This window comes from Oncorhynchus nerka, linkage group LG2 (assembly GCF_034236695.1).
Source record: "Oncorhynchus nerka isolate Pitt River linkage group LG2, Oner_Uvic_2.0, whole genome shotgun sequence".
NCBI classification, from domain to species: Eukaryota; Metazoa; Chordata; class Actinopteri; order Salmoniformes; family Salmonidae; genus Oncorhynchus; species Oncorhynchus nerka.
This window is the reverse complement of record NC_088397.1, coordinates 101768317-101791808: the sequence shown is the minus strand read 5'-3', so window position 1 is coordinate 101791808 and position 23492 is coordinate 101768317. Positions and strand designations below refer to the sequence as shown.

The window sequence follows — 23492 nt, the reverse complement described above, 5'->3', positions numbered from 1 at the left end:
TTATTGTAGAGCACAATTCATATTGATTATCCTTCCTTATTGTAGAGCACAGTTCATATTGATTATCCTTCCTTGTTGCAGAGCACAGTTCATATTGATTATCCTTCCTTATTGCAGAGCACAGTTCATATTGATTATCCTTCCTTATTGCAGGGCACAGTTCATATTGATTATCCTTCCTTATTGCAGAGCACAGTTCATATTGATTATCCTTCCTTATTGTAGAGCACAGTTCATATTGATTATCCTTCCTTGTTGCATAGCACAGTTCATATTGATTATCCTTCCTTATTGTAGAGCACAGTTCATATTGATTATCCTTGTTGCAGAGCACAGTTCCTATTGATTATCCTTCCTTGTTGCAGAGTACAGTTCATATTGATTATCCTTCCTTATTTCAGAGCACAGTTCATATTGATTATCCTTCCTTGTTGCAGAGCACAGTTCATATTGATTATCCTTCCTTATTGTAGAGCACAATTCATATTGATTATCCTTCCTTATTGTAGAGCACAATTCATATTGATTATCCTTCCTTATTGTAGAGCACAATTCATATTGATTATCCTTCCTTATTGTAGAGCACAGTTCATATTGATTATCCTTCCTTGTTGCAGAGCACAGTTCATATTGATTATCCTTATTGTAGAGCACAGTTCATATTGATTATCCTTCCTTATTGTAGAGCACAGTTCATATTGATTATCCTTCCTTATTGCAGAGCACAGTTCATATTGATTATCCTTCCTTATTGCAGAGCACAGTTCATATTGATTATCCTTCCTTATTGTAGAGCACAGTTCATATTGATTATCCTTCCTTATTGCAGAGCACAGTTCATATTGATTATCCTTCCTTATTGTAGAGCACAGTTCATATGGATTATCCTTCCTTATTGCAGAGCACAGTTCATATTGATTATCCTTCCTTATTGTAGAGCACAGTTCATATTGATTATCCTTATTGCAGAGCACAGTTCATATTGATTATCCTTCCTTATTGCAGAGCACAGTTCATATTGATTATCCTTATTGTAGAGCACAGTTCATATTGATTATCCTTCCTTATTGCAGAGCACAGTTCATATTGATTATCCTTATTGTAGAGCACAGTTCATATTGATTATCCTTATTGCAGAGCACAGTTCATATTGATTATCCTTCCTTATTGTAGAGCACAGTTCATATTGATTATCCTTATTGTAGAGCACAGTTCATATTGATTATCCTTATTGTAGAGCACAGTTCATATTGATTATCCTTATTGTAGAGCACAGTTCATATTGATTATCCTTCCTTATTGCAGAGCACAGTTCATATTGATTATCCTTATTGTAGAGCACAGTTCATATTGATTATCCTTATTGCAGAGCACAGTTCATATTGATTATCCTTCCTTATTGCAGAGCACAGTTCATATTGATTATCCTTCCTTATTGCAGAGCACAGTTCATATTGATTATCCTTCCTTATTGTAGAGCACAGTTCATATTGATTATCCTTATTGTAGAGCACAGTTCATATTGATTATCCTTCCTTATTGTAGAGCACAGTTCATATTGATTATCCTTCCTTAGAGCACAGTTCATATTGATTATCCTTATTGTAGAGCACAGTTCATATTGATTATCCTTATTGCAGAGCACAGTTCATATTGATTATTCTTCCTTATTGTAGAGCACAGTTCATATTGATTATCCTTCCTTATTGTAGAGCACAGTTCATATTGATTATCCTTCCTTATTGCAGAGCACAGTTCATATTGATTATCCTTCCTTATTGTAGAGCACAGTTCATATTGATTATCCTTCCTTGTTGCAGAGCACAGTTCATACTGATTTTCCTTCGTTATTGCAGAGCACAGTTCATATTGATTATCCTTCCTTATTGCAGAGCACAGTTCATATTGATTATCCTTATTGTAGAGCACAGTTCATATTGATTTTCCTTCGTTATTGCAGAGCACAGTTCATATTGATTATCCTTCCTTATTGTAGAGCACAGTTCATATTGATTATCCTTCCTTATTGTAGAGCACAGTTCATATTGATTATCCTTCCTTATTGCAGAGCACAGTTCATATTGATTATCCTTATTGTAGAGCACAGTTCATATTGATTATCCTTCCTTATTGCAGAGCACAGTTCATATTGATTATCCTTATTGTAGAGCACAGTTCATATTGATTTTCCTTCGTTATTGCAGAGCACAGTTCATATTGATTATCCTTATTGTAGAGCACAGTTCATATTGATTATCCTTATTGTAGAGCACAGTTCATATTGATTATCCTTCCTTATTGCAGAGCACAGTTCATATTGATTATCCTTCCTTATTGCAGAGCACAGTTCAAATTGATTATCCTTCCTTATTGCAGAGCACAGTTCATATTGATTATCCTTCCTTATTGTAGAGCACAGTTCATATTGATTATCCTTCCTTATTGCAGAGCACAGTTCATATTGATTATCCTTCCTTATTGCAGAGCACAGTTCATATTGATTATCCTTATTGTAGAGCACAGTTCATATTGATTATCCTTCCTTATTGCAGAGCACAGTTCATATTGATTATCCTTCCTTATTGCAGAGCACAGTTCATATTGATTATCCTTCCTTATTGTAGAGCACAGTTCATATTGATTATCCTTCCTTATTGCAGAGCACAGTTCATATTGATTATCCTTCCTTATTTAGAGAGCACAGTTCATATTGATTATCCTTATTGCAGAGCACAGTTCCTATTGATTATCCTTCCTTGTTGCAGAGCACAGTTCATATTGATTATCCTTCCTTATTGTAGAGCACAGTTCATATTGATTATCCTTCCTTATTGTAGAGCACAATTCATATTGATTATCCTTCCTTATTGTAGAGCACAGTTGATATTGATTATCCTTCCTTGTTGCAGAGCACAGTTCATATTTATTATCCTTATTGCAGAGCACAGTTCATATTGATTATCCTTCCTTATTGCAGAGCACAGTTCATATTGATTATCCTTCCTTATTGCAGAGCACAGTTCATATTGATTATCCTTATTGTAGAGCACAGTTCATATTGATTATCCTTATTGCAGAGCACAGTTCATATGGATTATCCTTCCTTATTGTAGAGCACAGTTCATATTGATTATCCTTCCTTATTGTAGAGCACAGTTCATATTGATTATCCTTATTGTAGAGCACAGTTCATATTGATTATCCTTATTGTAGAGCACAGTTCATATTGATTATCCTTATTGTAGAGCACAGTTCATATTGATTATCCTTCCTTATTGCAGAGCACAGTTCATATTGATTATCCTTATTGTAGAGCACAGTTCATATTGATTATCCTTATTGCAGAGCACAGTTCATATTGATTATTCTTCCTTATTGTAGAGCACAGTTCATATTGATTATCCTTCCTTATTGTAGAGCACAGTTCATATTGATTATCCTTCCTTATTGCAGAGCACAGTTCATATTGATTATCCTTATTGTAGAGCACAGTTCATATTGATTATCCTTCCTTGTTGCAGAGCACAGTTCATACTGATTTTCCTTCGTTATTGCAGAGCACAGTTCATATTGATTATCCTTCCTTATTGCAGAGCACAGTTCATATTGATTATCCTTATTGTAGAGCACAGTTCATATTGATTTTCCTTCGTTATTGCAGAGCACAGTTCATATTGATTATCCTTCCTTATTGTAGAGCACAGTTCATATTGATTATCCTTCCTTATTGTAGAGCACAGTTCATATTGATTATCCTTCCTTATTGCAGAGCACAGTTCATATTGATTATCCTTATTGTAGAGCACAGTTCATATTGATTATCCTTCCTTATTGCAGAGCACAGTTCATATTGATTATCCTTATTGTAGAGCACAGTTCATATTGATTTTCCTTCGTTATTGCAGAGCACAGTTCATATTGATTCCTTCCTTATTGTAGAGCACAGTTCATATTGATTATCCTTATTGTAGAGCACAGTTCATATTGATTATCCTTCCTTATTGCAGAGCACAGTTCATATTGATTATCCTTCCTTATTGCAGAGCACAGTTCATATTGATTATCCTTCCTTATTGCAGAGCACAGTTCATATTGATTATCCTTCCTTATTGTAGAGCACAGTTCATATTGATTATCCTTCCTTATTGCAGAGCACAGTTCATATTGATTATCCTTCCTTATTGCAGAGCACAGTTCATATTGATTATCCTTATTGTAGAGCACAGTTCATATTGATTATCCTTCCTTATTGCAGAGCACAGTTCATATTGATTATCCTTCCTTATTGCAGAGCACAGTTCATATTGATTATCCTTCCTTATTGTAGAGCACAGTTCATATTGATTATCCTTCCTTATTGCAGAGCACAGTTCATATTGATTATCCTTCCTTATTGTAGAGCACAGTTCATATTGATTATCCTTGTTGCAGAGCACAGTTCCTATTGATTATCCTTCCTTGTTGCAGAGCACAGTTCATATTGATTATCCTTCCTTATTGTAGAGCACAGTTCATATTGATTATCCTTCCTTATTGTAGAGCACAATTCATATTGATTATCCTTCCTTATTGTAGAGCACAGTTGATATTGATTATCCTTCCTTGTTGCAGAGCACAGTTCATATTTATTATCCTTATTGCAGAGCACAGTTCATATTGATTATCCTTCCTTATTGCAGAGCACAGTTCATATTGATTATCCTTCCTTATTGTAGAGCACAGTTCATATTGATTATCCTCGTTGCAGAGCACAGTTCCTATTGATTATCCTTCCTTGTTGCAGAGCACAGTTCATATTGATTATCCTTCCTTGTTGCAGAGCACAGTTCATATTGATTTTCCTTCGTTATTGCAGAGCACAGTTCATATTGATTATCCTTCCTTATTGCAGAGCACAGTTCATATTGATTATCCTTATTGTAGAGCACAGTTCATATTGATTTTCCTTCGTTATTGCAGAGCACAGTTCATATTGATTATCCTTCCTTATTGTAGAGCACAGTTCATATTGATTATCCTTCCTTATTGTAGAGCACAGTTCATATTGATTATCCTTCCTTATTGCAGAGCACAGTTCATATTGATTATCCTTATTGTAGAGCACAGTTCATGTTGATTATCCTTCCTTATTGCAGAGCACAGTTCATATTGATTATCCTTATTGTAGAGCACAGTTCATATGGATTTTCCTTCGTTATTGCAGAGCACAGTTCATATTGATTATCCTTATTGTAGAGCACAGTTCATATTGATTATCCTTATTGTAGAGCACAGTTCATATTGATTATCCTTCCTCATTGCAGAGCACAGTTCATATTGATTATCCTTCCTTATTGCAGAGCACAGTTCATATTGATTATCCTTCCTTATTGTAGAGCACAGTTCATATTGATTATCCTTCCTTATTGCAGAGCACAGTTCATATTGATTATCCTTCCTTATTGCAGAGCACAGTTCATATTGATTATCCTTATTGTAGAGCACAGTTCATATTGATTATCCTTCCTTATTGTAGAGCACAGTTCATATTGATTATCCTTCCTTATTGCAGAGCACAGTTCATATTGATTATCCTTCCTTATTGCAGAGCACAGTTCATATTGATTATCCTTCCTTATTGTAGAGCACAGTTCATATTGATTATCCTTCCTTATTGCAGAGCACAGTTCATATGGATTATCCTTCCTTATTGTAGAGCACAGTTCATATTGATTATCCTTGTTGCAGAGCACAGTTCCTATTGATTATCCTTCCTTGTTGCAGAGCACAGTTCATATTGATTATCCTTGTTGCAGAGCACAGTTCGTATTGATTTTCCTTCCTTATTGTAGAGCACAATTCATATTGATTATCCTTCCTTATTATAGAGCACAATTCATATTGATTATCCTTCCTTATTGTAGAGCACAATTCATATTGATTATCCTTCCTTATTGTAGAGCACAGTTGATATTGATTATCCTTCCTTGTTGCAGAGCACAGTTCATATTTATTATCCTTATTGCAGAGCACAGTTCATATTGATTATCCTTCCTTATTGCAGAGCACAGTTCATATTGATTATCCTTCCTTATTGTAGAGCACAGTTCATATTGATTATTCTTGTTGCAGAGCACAGTTCCTATTGATTATCCTTCCTTGTTGCAGAGCACAGTTCATATTGATTATCCTTCCTTATTGTAGAGCACGGTTCATATTGATTTTCCTTCCTTATTGTAGAGCACAATTCATATTGATTATCCTTCCTTATTGTAGAGCACAATTCATATTGATTATCCTTCCTTATTGTAGAGCACAATTCATATTGATTATCCTTCCTTATTGTAGAGCACAGTTGATATTGATTATCCTTCCTTGTTGCAGAGCACAGTTCATATTTAATATCCTTATTGCAGAGCACAGTTCATATTGATTATCCTTCCTTATTGCAGAGCACAGTTCATATTGATTATCCTTATTGTAGAGCACAGTTCATATTGATTATCCTTATTGTAGAGCACAGTTCATATTGATTATCCTTCCTTATTGTAGAGCACAGTTCATATTGATTATCCTTATTGCAGAGCACAGTTCATATTGATTATCCTTATTGTAGAGCACAGTTCATATTGATTATCCTTATTGTAGAGCACAGTTCATATTGATTATCCTTATTGTAGAGCACAGTTCATATTGATTATCCTTCCTTATTGCAGAGCACAGTTCATATTGATTATCCTTCCTTATTGTAGAGCACAGTTCATATTGATTATCCTTGTTGCAGAGCACAGTTCCTATTGATTTTCCTTCCTTATTGTAGAGCACAATTCATATTGATTATCCTTCCTTATTATAGAGCACAATTCATATTGATTATCCTTCCTTATTGTAGAGCACAATTCATATTGATTATCCTTCCTTATTGTAGAGCACAGTTGATATTGATTATCCTTCCTTGTTGCAGAGCACAGTTCATATTTATTATCCTTATTGCAGAGCACAGTTCATATTGATTATCCTTCCTTATTGCAGAGCACAGTTCATATTGATTATCCTTCCTTATTGTAGAGCACAGTTCATATTGATTATTCTTGTTGCAGAGCACAGTTCCTATTGATTATCCTTCCTTGTTGCAGAGCACAGTTCATATTGATTATCCTTCCTTATTGTAGAGCACGGTTCATATTGATTTTCCTTCCTTATTGTAGAGCACAATTCATATTGATTATCCTTCCTTATTGTAGAGCACAATTCATATTGATTATCCTTCCTTATTGTAGAGCACAATTCATATTGATTATCCTTCCTTATTGTAGAGCACAGTTGATATTGATTATCCTTCCTTGTTGCAGAGCACAGTTCATATTTATTATCCTTATTGCAGAGCACAGTTCATATTGATTATCCTTCCTTATTGCAGAGCACAGTTCATATTGATTATCCTTCCTTATTGTAGAGCACAGTTCATATTGATTATTCTTGTTGCAGAGCACAGTTCCTATTGATTATCCTTCCTTGTTGCAGAGCACAGTTCATATTGATTATCCTTCCTTATTGTAGAGCACGGTTCATATTGATTTTCCTTCCTTATTGTAGAGCACAATTCATATTGATTATCCTTCCTTATTGTAGAGCACAATTCATATTGATTATCCTTCCTTATTGTAGAGCACAATTCATATTGATTATCCTTCCTTATTATAGAGCACAATTCATATTGATTATCCTTCCTTATTGTAGAGCACAATTCATATTGATTATCCTTCCTTATTGTAGAGCACACTTGATATTGATTATCCTTCCTTGTTGCAGAGCACAGTTCATATTTATTATCCTTATTGCAGAGCACAGTTCATATTGATTATCCTTCCTTATTGCAGAGCACAGTTCATATTGATTATCCTTCCTTATTGTAGAGCACAGTTCATATTGATTATTCTTGTTGCAGAGCACAGTTCCTATTGATTATCCTTCCTTGTTGCAGAGCACAGTTCATATTGATTATCCTTCCTTATTGTAGAGCACGGTTCATATTGATTTTCCTTCCTTATTGTAGAGCACAATTCATATTGATTATCCTTCCTTATTGTAGAGCACAATTCATATTGATTATCCTTCCTTATTGTAGAGCACAATTCATATTGATTATCCTTCCTTGTTGCAGAGCACAGTTCATATTTATTATCCTTATTGCAGAGCACAGTTCATATTGATTATCCTTCCTTATTGCAGAGCACAGTTCATATTGATTATCCTTATTGTAGAGCACAGTTCATATTGATTATCCTTATTGTAGAGCACAGTTCATATTGATTATCCTTATTGTAGAGCACAGTTCATATTGATTATCCTTCCTTATTGTAGAGCACAGTTCATATTGATTATCCTTATTGCAGAGCACAGTTCATATTGATTATCCTTCCTTATTGTAGAGCACAGTTCATATTGATTATCCTTATTGTAGAGCACAGTTCATATTGATTATCCTTATTGTAGAGCACAGTTCATATTGATTATCCTTATTGTAGAGCACAGTTCATATTGATTATCCTTATTGTAGAGCACAGTTCATATTGATTATCCTTATTGTAGAGCACAGTTCATATTGATTATCCTTATTGTAGAGCACAGTTCATATTTCCTGATTTGTATTTTCTTTACCTCCTATGTAGTAAAGCTAGTTATTTTCCTATGTAGTAAAGCTAGTTATTTTCCTATGTAGTAAAGCTAGTTATTTTCCTATGTAGTAAAGCTAGTTATTTTTCCTATGTAGTAAAGCTAGTTATTTTCCTATGTAGTAAAGCTAGTTATTTTTCCTATGTAGTAAAGCTAGTTATTTTCCTATGTAGTGAAGCTAGTTATTTTTCCTATGTAGTAAAGCTAGTTATTTTTCCTATGTAGTAAAGCTGGTTATTTTCCTATGTAGTAAAGCTAGTTATTTTTCCTATGTAGTAAAGCTAGTTATTTTTCCTATGTAGTAAAGCTAGTTATTTTTCCTATGTAGTAAAGCTAGTTATTTTTCCTATGTAGTAAAGCTAGTTATTTTCCTATGTAGTAAAGCTAGTTATTTTCCTATGTAGTAAAGCTAGTTATTTTCCCTATGTAGTAAAGCTAGTTATTTTCCTATGTAGTAAAGCTAGTTATTTTCCTATGTAGTAAAGCTAGTTATTTTCCTATGTAGTAAAGCTAGTTATTTTCCTATGTAGTAAAGCTAGTTATTTTTCCTATGTAGTAAAGCTAGTTATTTTTCCTATGTAGTAAAGCTAGTTATTTTTCCTATGTAGTAAAGCTAGTTATTTTTCCTATGTAGTAAAGCTAGTTATTTTTCCTATGTAGTAAAGCTAGTTATTTTCCTATGTAGTAAAGCTAGTTATTTTCCTATGTAGTAAAGCTAGTTATTTTCCTATGTAGTAAAGCTAGTTATTTTTCCTATGTAGTAAAGCTAGTTATTTTCCTATGTAGTAAAGCTAGTTATTTTCCTATGTAGTAAAGCTAGTTATTTTCCTATGTAGTAAAGCTAGTTATTTTTCCTATGTAGTAAAGCTAGTTATTTTCCTATGTAGTAAAGCTAGTTATTTTCCTATGTAGTAAAGCTAGTTATTTTCCTATGTAGTAAAGCTAGTTATTTTTCCTATGTAGTAAAGCTAGTTATTTTCCTATGTAGTAAAGCTAGTTATTTTCCTATGTAGTAAAGCTAGTTATTTTCCTATGTAGTAAAGCTAGTTATTTTCCTATGTAGTAAAGCTAGTTATTTTCCTATGTAGTAAAGCTAGTTATTTTTCCTATGTAGTAAAGCTAGTTATTTTTCCTATGTAGTAAAGCTAGTTATTTTTCCTATGTAGTAAAGCTAGTTATTTTTCCTATGTAGTAAAGCTAGTTATTTTTCCTATGTAGTAAAGCTAGTTATTTTCCTATGTAGTAAAGCTAGTTATTTTCCTATGTAGTAAAGCTAGTTATTTTCCTATGTAGTAAAGCTAGTTATTTTTCCTATGTAGTAAAGCTAGTTATTTTCCTATGTAGTAAAGCTAGTTATTTTCCCTATGTAGTAAAGCTAGTTATTTTCCTATGTAGTAAAGCTAGTTATTTTCCCTATGTAGTAAAGCTTTTTATTTTCCTATGTAGTAAAGCTAGTTATTTTCCTATGTAGTAAAGCTAGTTAATTTTCCTATGTAGTAAAGCTAGTTATTTTCCTATGTAGTAAAGCTAGTTAATTTTCCTATGTAGTAAAGCTAGTTATTTTTCCTATGTAGTAAAGCTAGTTATTTTCCTATGTAGTAAACCTAGTTATTTTTCCTATGTAGTAAAGCTAGTTATTTTTCCTATGTAGTAAAGCTTGTTTTTTGAAAGGGCTTGCTGTTGTCATATGACGTCCCATTTGTTTGTGGGGATACACGTCTCTACACAGAACCGGATGTATGACGTCACAGTACCTGTGTACTCATGGAGTGTGGTACATGAGTCTCTGAAGGTATCCCAAATCATACTGTGAGATACCCTCATATCTATGCATAGTCATTTTACCACTACCTACATGTACAAATTACCTCAACTAACCTGTACCCCCGCACATTGACTCTGTACTGGTACACCCTGTATATATATATATATATGTTTGTATTTATTTCACCTTTATTTAACCAGGTAGGCCAGTTGAGAACAAGTTCTCATTTACAACTGTCACCTGGCCAAGATAAAGCAAATCAATGCGACAAAAACAACAACACAGAGTTACACTTGATAAACTGACGTACAGTCGATAACACACATAGCCTCATTATTGTTATTTTATGGGGTTATTTTTTTAATCATTTTTTACTTTAGTTTGGTAAATATTTTCTTAACTCTTTCTTGATCTGCGTTGTTGGTTAAGGGCTTGTAAGTAAGCATTTCAAGGTCATGTCTATACCTGTTGTATTCGGCGCATGTGACAAATAAAGTTTGATTTGATTTAATCATGTTATACATAGACTCTCCATACAGTAAGTTACATAGAGACTATCCATACAGTAAGATACATAGAGACTCTCCATACAGTAAGATACATAGGCTCTCCATACAGTAAGATACATAGAGACTCTCCAGATAGTTACATAGAGACTCTCCATACAGTAAGATACATAGAGACTCTCCATACAGATACATAGAGACTCTCCATACAGTAAGATACATAGACTCTCCATACAGTAAGATACATAGAGACTCTCCATACAGTAAGATACATAGAGACTCTCCAGATAGTTACATAGAGACTCTCCATACAGTAAGATACATAGAGACTCTCCAGATAGTTACATAGAGACTATCCATACAGTAAGATACATAGAGACTCTCCATACAGTAAGATACATAGAGACTCTCCAGATAGTTACATAGAGACTATCCATACAGTAAGATACATAGAGACTCTCCATACAGTAAGATACATAGAGACTCTCCATACAGTAAGATACATAGACTCTCCATACAGTAAGATACATAGACTCTCCATACAGTAAGATACATAGACTCTCCATACAGTAAGATACATAGACTCTCCATACAGTAAGATACATAGAGACTCTCCAGATAGTTACATAGAGACTATCCATACAGTAAGATACATAGAGACTCTCCATACAGTAAGATACATAGAGACTCTCCCGACAGTAAGGTACATAGAGACTCTCCATACAGTAAGATACATAGAGACTCTCCATACAGTAAGATACATAGACTCTCCATACAGTAAGATACATAGAGACTCACCATACAGTAAGATACATAGAGACTCTCCATACAGTAAGATACATAGAGACTCTCCATACAGTAAGATACATAGAGACTCTCCAGACAGTAAGATACATAGAGACTCTCCAGACAGATACATAGAGACTCTCCAGACAGTAAGATACATAGAGACTCTCCAGATAGTTACATAGAGACTCTCCATACAGTAAGATACATAGAGACTCTCCATACAGATACATAGAGACTCTCCATACAGTAAGATACATAGACTCTCCATACAGTAAGATACATAGAGACTCTCCATACAGTAAGATACATAGAGACTCTCCAGATAGTTACATAGAGACTCTCCATACAGTAAGATACATAGAGACTCTCCAGATAGTTACATAGAGACTATCCATACAGTAAGATACATAGAGACTCTCCATACAGTAAGATACATAGAGACTCTCCAGATAGTTACATAGAGACTATCCATACAGTAAGATACATAGAGACTCTCCATACAGTAAGATACATAGAGACTCTCCATACAGTAAGATACATAGACTCTCCATACAGTAAGATACATAGACTCTCCATACAGTAAGATACATAGACTCTCCATACAGTAAGATACATAGACTCTCCATACAGTAAGATACATAGAGACTCTCCAGATAGTTACATAGAGACTATCCATACAGTAAGATACATAGAGACTCTCCATACAGTAAGATACATAGAGACTCTCCCGACAGTAAGGTACATAGAGACTCTCCATACAGTAAGATACATAGAGACTATCCATACAGTAAGATACATAGACTCTCCATACAGTAAGATACATAGAGACTCTCCATACAGTAAGATACATAGAGACTCTCCATACAGTAAGATACATAGAGACTCTCCATACAGTAAGATACATAGAGACTCTCCAGACAGTAAGATACATAGAGACTCTCTAGACAGTAAGATACATAGAGACTCTCCATACAGTAAGATACATAGAGACTCTCCATACAGTAAGATACATAGAGACTCTCCAGACAGTAAGATACATAGAGACTCTCCAGACAGATACATAGAGACTCTCCAGACAGTAAGATACATAGAGACTCTCCAGACAGTAAGGTACATAGAGACTCTCTAGACAGTAAGATACATAGAGACTCTCTAGACAGTAAGATACATAGAGACTCTCCATACAGTAAGATACATAGACTCTCCAGACAGATACAGAGACTCTCCATACAGATACATAGAGACTCTCCAGACAGTAAGGTACATAGAGACTCTCTAGACAGTAAGATACATAGAGACTCTCTAGACAGTAAGATACATAGAGACTCTCCAGACAGTAAGATACATAGAGACTCTCTAGACAGTAAGATACATAGAGACTCTCTAGACAGTAAGATACATAGAGACTCTCCATACAGTAAGATACATAGAGACTCTCCAGACAGTAAGATACATAGAGACTCTCCAGACAGTAAGATACATAGAGACTCTCCAGACAGTAAGATACATAGACTCTCCAGACAGATACAGAGACTCTCCATACAGATACATAGAGACTCTCCAGACAGTAAGATACATAGAGACTCTCCAGACAGATACATAGAGACTCTCCAGACAGTAAGGTACATAGAGACTCTCTAGACAGTAAGATACATAGAGACTCTCCAGACAGTAAGATACATAGAGACTCTCCAGACAGTAAGATACATAGACTCTCCAGACAGTAAGATACATAGAGACTCTCCAGACAGTAAGTTACATAGAGACTCTCCAGACAGATACATAGAGACTCTCTAGACAGTAAGATACATAGAGACTCCATACAGTAAGATGTTATAGAGACTCTCCAGACAGATACATAGAGACTCTCCAGACAGTAAGATACATAGAGACTCTCCAGACAGATACATAGAGACTCTCCAGACAGTAAGGTACATAGAGACTCTCCAGACAGTAAGGTACATAGAGACTCTCCAGACAGATACATAGAGACTCTCCAGACAGTAAGGTACATAGAGACTCTCCAGACAGTAAGATACATATAGACTCTCCAGACAGTAAGATACATAGAGACTCTCCAGACAGTAAGATACATAGAGACTCTCTAGACAGTAAGATACATAGAGACTCTCCAGACAGTAAGATACATAGAGACTCTCTAGACAGATACATAGAGACTCTCCAGACAGATACATAGAGACTCTCCAGACAGTAAGATACATAGAGACTCTCTAGACAGATACATAGAGACTCTCCAGACAGATACATAGAGACTCTCCAGACAGTAAGATACATAGAGACTCTCCAGACAGTAAGATACATAGAGACTCTCTAGACAGATACATAGAGACTCTCTAGACAGTAAGATACATAGAGACTCTCCAGACAGTAAGATACATAGAGACTCTCTAGACAGATACATAGAGACTCTCCAGACAGATACATAGAGACTCTCCAGACAGTAAGATACATAGAGACTCTCCAGACAGTAAGGTACATAGAGACTCTCCAGACAGTAAGATACATAGAGACTCTCCAGACAGTAAGGTACATAGAGACTCTCCAGACAGTAAGATACATATAGACTCTCCAGACAGTAAGGTACATAGAGACTCTCCAGACAGTAAGATACATAGAGACTCTCCAGACAGTAAGATGTTATAGATACATGTAAAGTGTGATGTTAATGTGGTTTCAGGTTAACAGGCGGTGAGGAGGACCAGGTGATGGTTCTCTATAACTCTGGTCTGAGTTTCTCTAAGCGTCTATATACCCGTCTGGATGTCAGCTTTACTCCCGTCCACCTACACCAACCCCTGGAGACCATCATGAGACAACCTCTGGTCTACGTCAGAGACATGGTGCCTCATACCTGCTTCCAGGCCATGTCACGGTACTACATCTGTCTGTCTGTCTGTCTGTCTGTCTGTCTGTCTGTCTGTCTGTCTGTCTGTCTGTCTGTCTGTCTGTCTGTCTGTCTGTTACACCTGTCTGTCTGTCTGTCTGTCTGTCTGTCTGTCTGTCTGTCTGTCTGTCTGTCTGTCTGTCTGTCTGTTACACCTGTCTGTCTTTTACACCTGTCTGTCTGTCTGTCTGTTACACCTGTCTGTCTGTCTGTCTGTCTGTCTGTCTGTCTGTCTGTCTGTCTGTCTGTCTGTTACACCTGTCTGTCTGTTTGTCTGTCTGTCAGACAGATGTCCATTTGTCTGTCTATTACATCTGTTTGACTGTCTGTCCATTACACCGGTCTGTCTGTTACACCTATCTGTCTCTGTCTGTCTGTCTGTCTGTCTGTCTGTCTGTCTGTCTGTCTGTCTGTCTGTCTGTCTGTCTGTCTGTCTGTTACACTTGTTTGTTTGTCTGTCTGTCTTTCTGTCCGTCTGTTACTTACATCTGTCTGTCTCTGTCTCCAACCCATGGTTGTATGCTCAGCCATGCTGATGTGTATGTGTTATATATTATGAATATATATTTTAAATTTAACCTTCATTTCACTAGGCAAGTCAGTTAAGAACAAATCCTTATTTAAAATGACGGCCTACCCCAGCCAAACCCGGACGACGCTGGGCCAATTGTGCGCTTTGAGAGTCCCAATTACGGCCGGATGTGATACAGCCTGGATTCGAACCAGGGACTGTAGTGACGCTTCTTGCACTGAGATGCAGTGCCTTAGACCGCTGTGTAACTGTTTAACTGTACTAGAATGCTTCTTTTTTATGGTTATAGTTGTATGTGGTTAATATAGTTGTATATGGTTAATATAGTTAATATAGTTGTATATAGTTAATATGGTTAATATAGTTGTATATAGTTAATATAGTTAATATAGTTAATATAGTTGTATATAGTTAATATAGTTGTATATAGTTAATATAGTTAATATAGTTGTATATAGTTAATATAGTTAATATAGTTGTATATAGTTAATATAGTTAATATAGTTAATATAGTTGTATATAGTTAATATAGTTAATATAGTTAATATAGTTGTATGTGGTTAATATGGTTAATATAGTTGTATATAGTTAATATAGTTAATATAGTTAATATAGTTGTATATAGTTGTATATAGTTAATATAGTTAATATAGTTGTATATAGTTAATATAGTTGTATATAGTTAATATAGTTGTATATGGTTTATATAGTTGTATATAGTTAATATAGTTGTATGTGGTTAATATAGTTAATATAGTTGTATATGGTTAATATAGTTGTATATAGTTAATATAGTTAATATAGTTGTATATAGTTAATATAGTTGTATATGGTTAATATAGTTGTATATAGTTGTATATAGTTAATATAGTTAATATAGTTGTATATAGTTGTATATGGTTAATATAGTTAATATAGTTAATATAGTTAATATAGTTGTATATGGTTAATATAGTTGTATATAGTTAATATAGTTAATATAGTTAATATAGTTGTATATAGTTAATATAGTTGTATATAGTTGTATATAGTTAATATAGTTGTATATAGTTGTATATAGTTAATATAGTTAATATAGTTGTATATAGTTAATATAGTTGTATATAGTTAATATAGTTGTATATAGTTAATATAGTTGTATATAGTTAATATAGTTGTATATAGTTGTATATAGTTAATATAGTTGTATATAGTTAATATAGTTGTATATAGTTAATATAGTTGTATATAGTTAATATAGTTAATATAGTTAATATAGTTAATATAGTTGTATATAGTTAATATAGTTGTATATGGTTAATATAGTTGTATATAGTTGTATATGGTTAATATAGTTGTATATGGTTAATATAGTTGTATATAGTTGTATATAGTTAATATAGTTAATATAGTTGTATATAGTTAATATAGTTGTATATAGTTAATATAGTTGTATATAGTTAATATAGTTGTATATAGTTGTATATAGTTAATATAGTTAATATAGTTGTATATAGTTAATATAGTTAATATAGTTGTATATAGTTAATATAGTTAATATAGTTGTATGTGGTTAATATAGTTGTATATAGTTGTATATAGTTAATATAGTTAATATAGTTGTATATAGTTAATATAGTTAATATAGTTGTATATAGTTAATATAGTTGTATATAGTTAATATAGTTGTATATAGTTAATATAGTTGTATATGGTTAATATAGTTGTATATGGTTAATATAGTTGTATATGGTTAATATAGTTAATATAGTTAATATAGTTGTATATAGTTAATATAGTTAATATAGTTGTATATAGTTAATATAGTTGTATGTGTTAATATAGTTAATATAGTTAATATAGTTGTATATAGTTAATATAGTTAATATAGTTGTATATAGTTAATATAGTTAATATAGTTGTATATAGTTAATATAGTTAATATAGTTAATATAGTTGTATATAGTTAATATAGTTGTATGTGGTTAATATAGTTGTATATAGTTAATATAGTTGTATATGGTTAATATAGTTGTATATGGTTAATATAGTTAATATAGTTGTATATAGTTAATATAGTTGTATATAGTTAATATAGTTAATATAGTTGTATATAGTTAATATATAGTTAATATAGTTAATATAGTTGTATATAGTTAATATAGTTAATATAGTTGTATATAGTTAATATAGTTAATATAGTTGTATATAGTTAATATAGTTGTATATAGTTAATATAGTTAATATAGTTAATATAGTTAATATAGTTGTATATAGTTGTATATAGTTAATATAGTTGTATATAGTTGTATATAGTTAATATAGTTAATATAGTTGTATATAGTTAATATAGTTAATATAGTTGTATATAGTTAATATAGTTAATATAGTTGTATATAGTTGTATATAGTTAATATAGTTAATATAGTTGTATATAGTTAATATAGTTGTATATAGTTAATATAGTTAATATAGTTAATATAGTTGTATATGGTTAATATAGTTGTATATAGTTAATATAGTTAATATAGTTAATATAGTTAATATAGTTGTATATAGTTAATATAGTTGTATGTGGTTAATATAGTTAATATAGTTGTATGTGGTTAATATAGTTGTATGTGGTTAATATAGTTAATATAGTTGTATATAGTTAATATAGTTAATATAGTTGTATATAGTTAATATAGTTGTATATAGTTAATATAGTTGTATGTGGTTAATATAGTTAATATAGTTAATATAGTTAATATAGTTGTATATAGTTAATATAGTTGTATGTGGTTAATATAGTTGTATATAGTTAATATAGTTGTATATGGTTAATATAGTTAATATAGTTGTATATAGTTACTATAGTTGTATATAGTTAATATAGTTGTATATAGTTAATATAGTTGTATGTGGTTAATATAGTTAATATAGTTGTATGTGGTTAATATAGTTGTATGTGGTTAATATAGTTGTATATAGTTGTATATAGTTAATATAGTTGTATATAGTTAATATAGTTGTATATAGTTGTATATAGTTAATATAGTTAATATAGTTAATATAGTTGTATATAGTTGTATATAGTTAATATAGTTAATATAGTTAATATAGTTAATATAGTTAATATAGTTGTATATAGTTGTATATAGTTAATATAGTTGTATATAGTTAATATAGTTGTATATAGTTGTATATAGTTAATATAGTTAATATAGTTGTATATAGTTAATATAGTTGTATATAGTTAATATAGTTAATATAGTTGTATATAGTTAATATAGTTGTATATAGTTAATATAGTTGTATGTAGTTAATATAGTTAATATAGTTGTATATAGTTAATATAGTTGTATATAGTTAATATAGTTGTATATAGTTAATATAGTTAATATAGTTAATATAGTTGTATATAGTTAATATAGTTGTATATAGTTAATATAGTTAATATAGTTGTATATAGTTACTATAGTTGTATATAGTTAATATAGTTGTATATAGTTAATATAGTTGTATGTGGTTAATATAGTTAATATAGTTGTATGTGGTTAATATAGTTGTATGTGGTTAATATAGTTAATATAGTTGTATATAGTTAATATAGTTGTATATGGTTAATATAGTTGTATATAGTTAATATAGTTAATATAGTTGTATATGGTTAATATAGTTGTATATGGTTAATATAGTTGTATATAGTTGTATATGGTTAATATAGTTAATATAGTTGTATATGGTTAATATAGTTGTATATAGTTGTATATGGTTAATATAGTTGTATATAGTTGTATATAGTTGTATATAGTTGTATATGGTTAATATAGTTAATATAGTTGTATATGGTTAATATAGTTAATATAGTTGTATATGGTTAATATAGTTCATATAGTTGTATATGGTTAATATAGTTAATATAGTTGTATATGGTTAATATAGTTGTATATAGTTGTATATGGTTAATATAGTTGTATGTGGTTAATATAGTTAATATAGTTAATATAGTTAATATAGTTGTATATGGTTAATATAGTTAATATAGTTGTATGTGGTTAATATAGTTAATATAGTTAATATAGTTAATATAGTTGTATATAGTTAATATAGTTGTATATAGTTAATATAGTTAATATAGTTGTATATAGTTAATATAGTTGTATGTGGTTAATATAGTTAATATAGTTGTATGTGGTTAATATAGTTGTATGTGGTTAATATAGTTAATATAGTTGTATGTGGTTAATATAGTTAATATAGTTGTATATAGTTAATATAGTTAATATAGTTGTATATAGTTAATATAGTTGTATATAGTTAATATAGTTAATATAGTTAATATAGTTGTATATAGTTAATATAGTTGTATATGGTTAATATAGTTAATATAGTTGTATATAGTTACTATAGTTGTATATAGTTAATATAGTTGTATATAGTTAATATAGTTGTATATAGTTAATATAGTTAATATAGTTAATATAGTTGTATGTGGTTAATATAGTTGTATATGGTTAATATAGTTAATATAGTTAATATAGTTAATATAGTTAATATAGTTGTATATAGTTAATATAGTTAATATAGTTGTATATAGTTAATATAGTTGTATGTGGTTAATATAGTTAATATAGTTGTATATAGTTAATATAGTTAATATAGTTGTATATAGTTAATATAGTTAATATAGTTGTATATGGTTAATATGGTTAATATAGTTAATATAGTTGTATATGGTTAATATAGTTGTATATAGTTAATATAGTTGTATATAGTTAATATAGTTGTATATAGTTAATATAGTTGTATATAGTTAATATAGTTAATATAGTTGTATATAGTTGTATATAGTTAATATAGTTGTATATAGTTAATATAGTTGTATATAGTTAATATAGTTGTATATAGTTGTATATAGTTAATATAGTTGTATATAGTTAATATAGTTAATATAGTTGTATATAGTTGTATATAGTTAATATAGTTAATATAGTTGTATATAGTTAATATAGTTAATATAGTTGTATATAGTTGTATATAGTTAATATAGTTAATATAGTTGTATATAGTTGTATATAGTTAATATAGTTGTATATAGTTGTATATAGTTAATATAGTTAATATAGTTGTATATAGTTGTATATAGTTAATATAGTTGTATATAGTTGTATATAGTTAATATGGTTAATATAGTTGTATATAGTTGTATATAGTTAATATGGTTAATATAGTTGTATATAGTTAATATAGTTGTATATAGTTGTATATAGTTAATATAGTTAATATAGTTGTATATAGTTGTATATAGTTAATATGGTTAATATAGTTGTATATAGTTAATATAGTTAATATAGTTGTATATAGTTAATATAGTTAATATAGTTGTATATAGTTGTATATAGTTAATATAGTTAATATAGTTGTATATAGTTGTATATAGTTAATATAGTTAATATAGTTGTATATAGTTAATATAGTTGTATGTGGTTAATATAGTTGTATATAGTTAATATAGTTAATATAGTTAATATAGTTAATATAGTTGTATATAGTTAATATAGTTGTATGTGGTTAATATAGTTGTATATGGTTAATATAGTTGTATATAGTTAATATAGTTAATATAGTTGTATATGGTTAATATAGTTGTATATAGTTAATATAGTTGTATATAGTTAATATAGTTGTATGTGGTTAATATAGTTGTATATGGTTAATATAGTTGTATATAGTTAATATAGTTAATATAGTTAATATAGTTGTATATAGTTAATATAGTTGTATATAGTTAATATAGTTAATATAGTTGTATATAGTTAATATAGTTGTATATAGTTAATATAGTTGTATGTGGTTAATATAGTTGTATATAGTTGTATATAGTTAATATAGTTGTATATAGTTAATATAGTTAATATAGTTAATATAGTTAATATAGTTGTATATGGTTAATATAGTTAATATAGTTAATATAGTTAATATAGTTGTATATAGTTAATATAGTTGTATGTGGTTAATATAGTTGTATATAGTTAATATAGTTGTATATAGTTAATATAGTTGTATATAGTTAATATAGTTGTATATAGTTAATATAGTTGTATATAGTTGTATATAGTTAATATAGTTGTATATAGTTGTATATAGTTAATATAGTTGTATATAGTTGTATATAGTTAATATAGTTGTATATAGTTGTATATAGTTAATATAGTTGTATATAGTTGTATATAGTTAATATAGTTGTATATAGTTAATATAGTTGTATATAGTTAATATAGTTGTATATAGTTAATATAGTTGTATATAGTTAATATAGTTGTATATAGTTGTATATAGTTAATATAGTTGTATATAGTTAATATAGTTGTATATGGTTAATATAGTTGTATATAGTTGTATATAGTTAATATAGTTGTATATGGTTAATATAGTTGTATGTGGTTAATATAGTTAATATAGTTGTATGTGGTTAATATAGTTAATATAGTTGTATATAGTTGTATATAGTTAATATAGTTGTATATGGTTAATATAGTTGTATATGATTCTTCAGGTTGAGCCTGCTGGTCCAACTGAGGAAGATGAAGGACGTTGTCCAGAACAATCTGTTCCCGTCGGCTGAGATGGTCCTCTCCATGACCAAGGAGTTTGGAGCGGTGCACCCTGGGAGGTGGCAGCAGAGGCTGCTGGGTAGTGGTGCAGCAGAGGCTGATGTGTTGTCACACCATGGCTCAGAGAACACACAATGCCACGTGGATACACACAATGCTCCCTATTTACAGTGGAAACATTACCTCTCCAACCAGCAGATGAACGAACTCACCAAAGATTTTATACAGGTTGTGGTGTCTTGTGTTATGTTACGCTATACTATCCCTGTTTATGCTATGTTATGTTATGCAATGCTATGCTATGCCATTTTAAGCTATTTTATGTTATGATATAATATGTTATGTAAAGCTATATTATGTTATGTTATATTATGCTATGTTATGTTATATTATGCTATATTATGTTATATTATGTTATATTATGTTATATTATGTTATGTTATGCTATATTATGTTATATTATGTTATATTATGTTATATTATGTTATGTTATGCTATATTATGTTATATTATGTTATATTATGTTATATTATGCTATATTATGTTATATTATGCTATATTATGTTATATTATGTTATGTTATGCTATATTATGTTATATTATGTTATATTATGTTATATTATGCTATATTATGTTATATTATGCTATATTATGTTATGTTATGCTATATTATGTTATATTATGCTATATTATGTTATATTATGTTATATTATGCTATATTATGCTATATTATGTTATATTATGTTATATTATGCTATATTATGCTATATTATGCTATATTATGCTATATTATGCTATATTATGCTATATTATGTTATATTATGTTATATTATGCTATATTATGCTATATTATGCTATATTATGCTATATTATGTTATATTATGTTATATTATGTTATATTATGTTATGCTGTATTATGCTATATTATGTTATACTATATTATGTTATGCTATGTTATGTTATATTATGCTATTATGCTATATAATGTTATGCTATATTCTGCAATGCTATATTATGCTATATTATGTTATATTATGTTATATTATGCTGTAGTATGTTATATTATGCTATATTATGCTATATTATGCTGTATTATGCTGTATTATGCTATATTATGTTATATTATGCTATATTATGTTATATTATATTATGCTATATTATGTTATGCTATATTATGCTGTATTATGTTATATTATGCTATATTATGCTATATTATGTTATATTATGCTATATTATGCTATATTATGCTGTATTATGCTGTATTATGCTATATTATGTTATATTATGCTATATTATGTTATATTATATTATGCTATATTATGTTATGCTATATTATGCTGTATTATGTTATATTATGCTATATTATGCTATATTATGTTATATTATGCTATATTATGCTATATTATGTTATATTATGCTATATTATGCTATATTATATTATGTTATGCTATATTATGCTATATTATGTTATATTATGCTATATTATGTTATATTATGTTATACTATATTATGTTATGCTATGTTATGTTATATTATGCTATTATGCTATATAATGTTATGCTATATTCTGCAATGCTATATTATGCTATATTATGTTATACTATAGTATGTTATGCTATGTTATGTTATATTATGCAATTCTATTTTATGCTATATTATGTTATACTATATTATGTTATGCTATGTTATGTTATATTATGCTCTGCTATATTATGTTATGCTATATTCTGCAATTCTATATTATGCTATATTATGTTATACT

General features: G+C 29.7%; 2 protein-coding genes across 2 annotated transcripts in view; both read left to right on the top strand.

Moving 5' to 3' along the window:
- The window catches only part of cfap92 (cilia and flagella associated protein 92 (putative)), a 69982-nt gene extending 54627 nt beyond the window's left edge, over positions 1-15355 (top strand). Inside the window, exons 14-15 of the mRNA XM_065022084.1 lie at positions 14414-14608; positions 15331-15355. Of these exons, the coding sequence (XP_064878156.1) occupies positions 14414-14608; positions 15331-15355 (220 nt within the window). The remainder of the gene's footprint in view (positions 1-14413; positions 14609-15330) is intronic.
- Positions 15356-21678: 6323 nt separating this feature from the next.
- Positions 21679-23492, top strand: part of LOC115128005 (uncharacterized) — a 28741-nt gene continuing 26927 nt past the window's right edge. Inside the window, exon 1 of the mRNA XM_065021444.1 lies at positions 21679-21958. Within this exon, the coding sequence (XP_064877516.1) occupies positions 21701-21958 (258 nt within the window). The 5' untranslated portion in view covers positions 21679-21700. The remainder of the gene's footprint in view (positions 21959-23492) is intronic.